The sequence below is a fragment of the Propithecus coquereli genome, unplaced genomic scaffold, assembly GCF_000956105.1.
Source record: "Propithecus coquereli isolate 6110/MARCELLA unplaced genomic scaffold, Pcoq_1.0 Scaffold36, whole genome shotgun sequence".
NCBI lineage: Eukaryota > Metazoa > Chordata > Mammalia > Primates > Indriidae > Propithecus > Propithecus coquereli.
Window position 1 is genome coordinate 3,344,438 of NW_012149285.1, and position 4,791 is coordinate 3,349,228.

Sequence of the window (4,791 nt, forward strand, 5' to 3'; positions counted from 1 at the left end):
GTAGTATATAAATTTATTGACAAGATTCTAACTCATTTGGAATTTTTCACAGTAAAATTCCCCATTTTGCAGAATCTGCTTCAAATATATCAGTGAATACTTTCTAAAGTTAAAAAAAAACTATGGTAAAATTTTTTAAGTAAGTACATGAATGAAACAGGGATTAAAACACAAATGGATTATATTTTCTTTTATATGTCAGAACTTCTGCCGAGATGCGATTTTCTAGCAGGTTTGTTCACTTAACCTAATATTCACTAATATTTCTCAATTTCCCCTCCTGTAGTTCTTAAGCATTGTAATAATGATTTCTGTCATATAGCCCTAAAAAGCTTCCATATTGAGCTTTGCAGATTAAACACAAGATTTTTCTTTTCCAGTAGATTACATGTTTTCTCTCTCCATTTTTTCTCTTTTGCAGTTTATTATGCTGACATACCTTTTCATGTTGGCCTGGCTTGGAGTGACGGCTTTCACCTCACTGCCAGTTTACATGTACTTCAATCTGTGGACCATCTGCCGAAACACCACGTTAGTGGAGGGAGCAAATCTCTGCTTGGACCTTCGTCAGTTTGGTAGGTGGATACTGGGTCCCTGACTGTAAAGCACCACCCCGTATTGTTTCACCTACACAACTGCCTCTCAAATATTGTAAATCACTTTGGAATCATCACTACTTCTTCTGCCACAGAGATGAATTCATCAGAGTATTCATTTTTAAGACATTCCTTTTGAATTTTAAATAAGCAGGAAATCATGGATGAACGGGAGTTGATCTCACCACATATACATACTCACATGTGTATTGAACAGGCTGTCAGGTCAGATTTCCTGGTGTTGGCAGGTTATAATTGTGGTTTCGCTTTCCGGATTCCTTTGCTCTTTCCCAAACTCAATGTGATGCCTGCATCCTACTTTCATTTTCCCAGGATAAACTGCACAAACTGTGAAGTCTAGTTTGAAGATCACCAAACAAAGGTACACTTCATCGTCTTCTGAAATAGGAAAAAAAACCTTAGCATTTAATAATAATTAAATTTAAAAAAATGCTAAAGAAGTCAGCAATTCTTTTTAGTTATTTTTATTTAGGGCTAAAATCTCGTATATTAATAATAGTCACTCATACGTACATGGACTTACCATGTATAGACTCTCTTCTAGGTGTATGTGTCAAATAGTTTAATTCTCACAACTCAAGGTGGTGGGCAATACTCTTATCTTCTTTTGTAAATGACAGAGCTGAGGTACAGTGAGGTTAAATGACTTGTCTAAGATTAGGCAACTAGTAACTGGCAGAGCTGGGATTCAAACCCAGGCAGCCCAGCTTCAGAGTCCGTGTTCTTGCTCATAAGTCAAGTATGTTTCATTTTGAAACTATTAATAGTTCTGAACTAGAAGTGTGGAAAGTTAACCTATTTGAGATTCTATTTTATCATTCGTAAAAATATGGGAGCTACAGAATTTATAAAAATATGCAAATCACGTCTGTAAATGGATTTTCTTTTCACTGAACAGATAATTAAAAGCCAACATAAAAGCCAACATATTAACATCTGGGAACACTTTAAATGTTTTTCTCTAATGAGCTTTCCTCATACTTCATAAAGGTAGGAAACATTTCAGTAGACGGGATCCGAAGCCTTTGTGTCTTGCAGGTAAGTAGTCTGTAAGTAGATCACAGGGTACAAGATAGCTGCTCTACAGCCCACTGCAGCTGTGTGTTCCAAAACAAGGGCCCACCCACGTCCTGACTGATGAAGTCCTCAGGCCCCCGTAGTCTGATCCAAGTGAAAAGCAGATGACGTGCTCTACAGATGAAGTTTTTGGCAAGAGGGAAGATGGACCGTTCTTCCATTGGGCAGGCTTTGCTCTCAGAATCAAGTCCTTTGTAAACGGGGGAAAGAAACCTCAGCACCTGCCGCTGGAGGTCACTGCAGAACAGCTGCTTAGAAAACTGCAGCTCTGGCTTCAGTTCCTCTCCCTCGATGTCTTCCTTTAGTTCTGGCCATCCTAAAAGTTAAAATTGGAAAGGATGTGACTAGCTTCTCAGGATTACCAGGTAAAATACAAGATGCCCCGTTAAAATTTGAATTTCAGATAAATAAGCAACTTTTTTTGAGAGCAAGTACTGTTCCAAATATTGCATGACACGTAGTTACACTAAAATTATTTGCTTTTTATCTGGAATTCAAATTTAACTGAGGAACAGTGAGGTTATTTTTATTGTTAGAAATCTGTTAACCCCACTCTCAGAGCCTCAGTCTATCTCATGACGGCGTCACCACCGGAATAGATGAGGTCTGGAGGCTCTATAATGTTATTGTCTGTGTTTCTAAAAATACCTGATAGAGCTATTCATTTCTTATGGTATGGTAAATAGGTGAAGTAGGTGACCATAAGGTCTTTGGCCTTATCAAACCAGATTTTAGATTGAAAAATATTGAGAAACTCTAGCAAAATATTTTAAATTTTTCCCCAAGTTTGATTTCTAAAGGAGAGGGAAAATAATCCTTCAGAAGAGATGAGTGGACCCTATTTTAATATTTTCAACTTTTTTTTCCAAAAATCTTCTATTAATTCTCAATGTATTCAAGTGCTTGTGATACCCAAATTAACCTAGTTTTTCTTAATATATTGAGACTTATGCTGCTCAGTGCATATAATTCCCTATGACATTAAGCACAGAATATGTCCTAGAGTCATACAGTTTTATAAATGGACTTCAGTAATCACCAATCCAGCTTTCTGGTATAAAGGAAATGGAGTTCTAAGAGGTGAAATAATTTTCCAGGGGTATAGCTACCTCGTAGGCTATGTTGGGGTAGAAAGGTGAGTGTCCTGAATCAGGGTTCAGTTCTCTTCTGTTGAACAGTTTTTCAAATAAAATTTTTAGATACAGAGCTTTTTTCAACCATAATCTTAAGTAAACCATGAGTATTTTTGGTAGACAGACTAATGGCTCATCAAAGATGTACGCATCCTAATTCCTAGAACATATAAATATGTGAGGTTCCATGTCAAAGAGGAAAATCAGGTTGTTGGTCAGCTGACCTGAAAATAGGGAGAGTGCTCTAAATTAGCCCAATACAATCAAAAGGTCCTTAAAAGTGGAAGACAGAATCAGAAGAGAAGAGTCAACCAGAGACAGAAAAAATACAGAAAGATGCTGTTTTGCTGGCTTTGAAGATGGAGAAAAGGGACCAAGAGCCAAGAAATGTGTGTGACCTGTAGAAGCTGGAAAAGAAAAGGAAACTGGATTCTCCTTCTAGAGCCTCCAGAAAGAATGCATCCCTGATGACCCTTTGATTTTAGATTTCTGTTTTCCAGAACTGTAAGAGATAGATCTGTGTTGCTTTAAGCCACTAAATTTGTGGTAATCTCTTACAGCAGCAGTAGGAAACAAATGCAGCATTGAAAGCCAAAGTCAATTTTTTTTTAAACTTGTTTATTTTCATGATCTCATACATTTACTTTATCACGATGACAGTTCCTCTTCTGTCAAAGCCAGCAACATTGATTCTCCCTGATAATTCCTCTGCAAGCTTAATTTCCCTTTGCAGTGTAATCTAACACATTCATAGGTCCCAGAGATAAGGACGTGAACATCGCTGGGCAGCGGCTATTTTCTGCCCACCACAGTCTACCCTCTGGCCACCAAAGATACACATCCATCCCATGTGCAAAATACATTCCCCTCACCCCAAGGTCCAAAGGTTTCATCCCATTACAGCATCAATTCAAAGTCAAAAAGCATGTTTCAGTTTCATCAGTTCACACCTCGGTCTTTTTTTTTTTTTTAAGAATGTGCCATGGTAAGTGTAAAGCGTGCATATACGGCTACAACTGTTCTTCAGAATTTACTACTGTTCACAACGTAGTCGTTAAGATTTATCGAAATGTAACTTTTCTTATGTAAATGTGGAAGAAAGAGAAGGCATTTTTTCAGATGCCATGCAGTCTTTACATCAGCTATTTTAGCCCTTAATGTAAAATGTATTGCTGTATAGTACTTATAGCCTTCCAGATAATATGTCCCTAATTAGACTTTGGAATGTACGTATACAACCATATCATCAATACTGTCATGTGCCATCAGAAAAGAACCACTCTTCAAAAACTGTATTACAATCAGTTCAGAATTTACTAACCTTTATCAAAAAAGTAATTGAATAGATAAGATATACTTTAAAGTAATTTCCCTTGCACTACAAAGTTGTCTCAGTAGCATTTAGATGGTATCTTTTATCTTAGAGGAACCGATGCATTATACTTTGCATTTAATAATCAGAACTCTTACATGTCATGGCTATTACACCTGCTTAGTAGAGGTATGCATCTCACTATTCATCCCCATGCATATAATAAACTTACGTATTTCAAATAAAGCTAATGGAAAGCTCATATACTTGAAGAATTTATAGATTGCTTATCATACTAGCATTTGTTGTATTTCAAAATGCGTCATGAAATACTTTTACTTGCATTTTTAATGCCTTTACTATGATGTCTGTTATCCTCCAATTACATGTACTGTGAGTTAATGACATTGGATGTATTAGGTGTTTATCCTAGTAAATTCATATCATAAAATGTTAATACTGGTCCCCATAACATCCTCTAGATCCAAGATTTAAAACTGTTAAAATGTGATGATTTGATGAAACTACCTGAGGGCTAGCCATGGAGAGAAAGTGGTTCAAAGTAGGTGGGGCTCCTTTCAGACTTTTAGCCAGCACACCCTTACATGTTAGCCAGAACAGCTTGTTTTTATGTGATTTCCATAAAGCGTTT

General features: G+C 36.7%; 1 protein-coding gene across 4 annotated transcripts in view; it reads left to right on the forward strand.

Moving 5' to 3' along the window:
* The window catches only part of GPM6A (glycoprotein M6A), a 472,863-nt gene that overhangs the window by 459,707 nt on the left and 8,365 nt on the right, over nt 1-4,791 (forward strand). For all 4 annotated transcript variants that reach the window (XM_012651660.1, XM_012651661.1, XM_012651662.1 and 1 more), the window contains one exon: nt 422-575. In XM_012651660.1, coding sequence (XP_012507114.1) covers nt 422-575 — 154 coding nt within the window. The remainder of the gene's footprint in view (nt 1-421; nt 576-4,791) is intronic.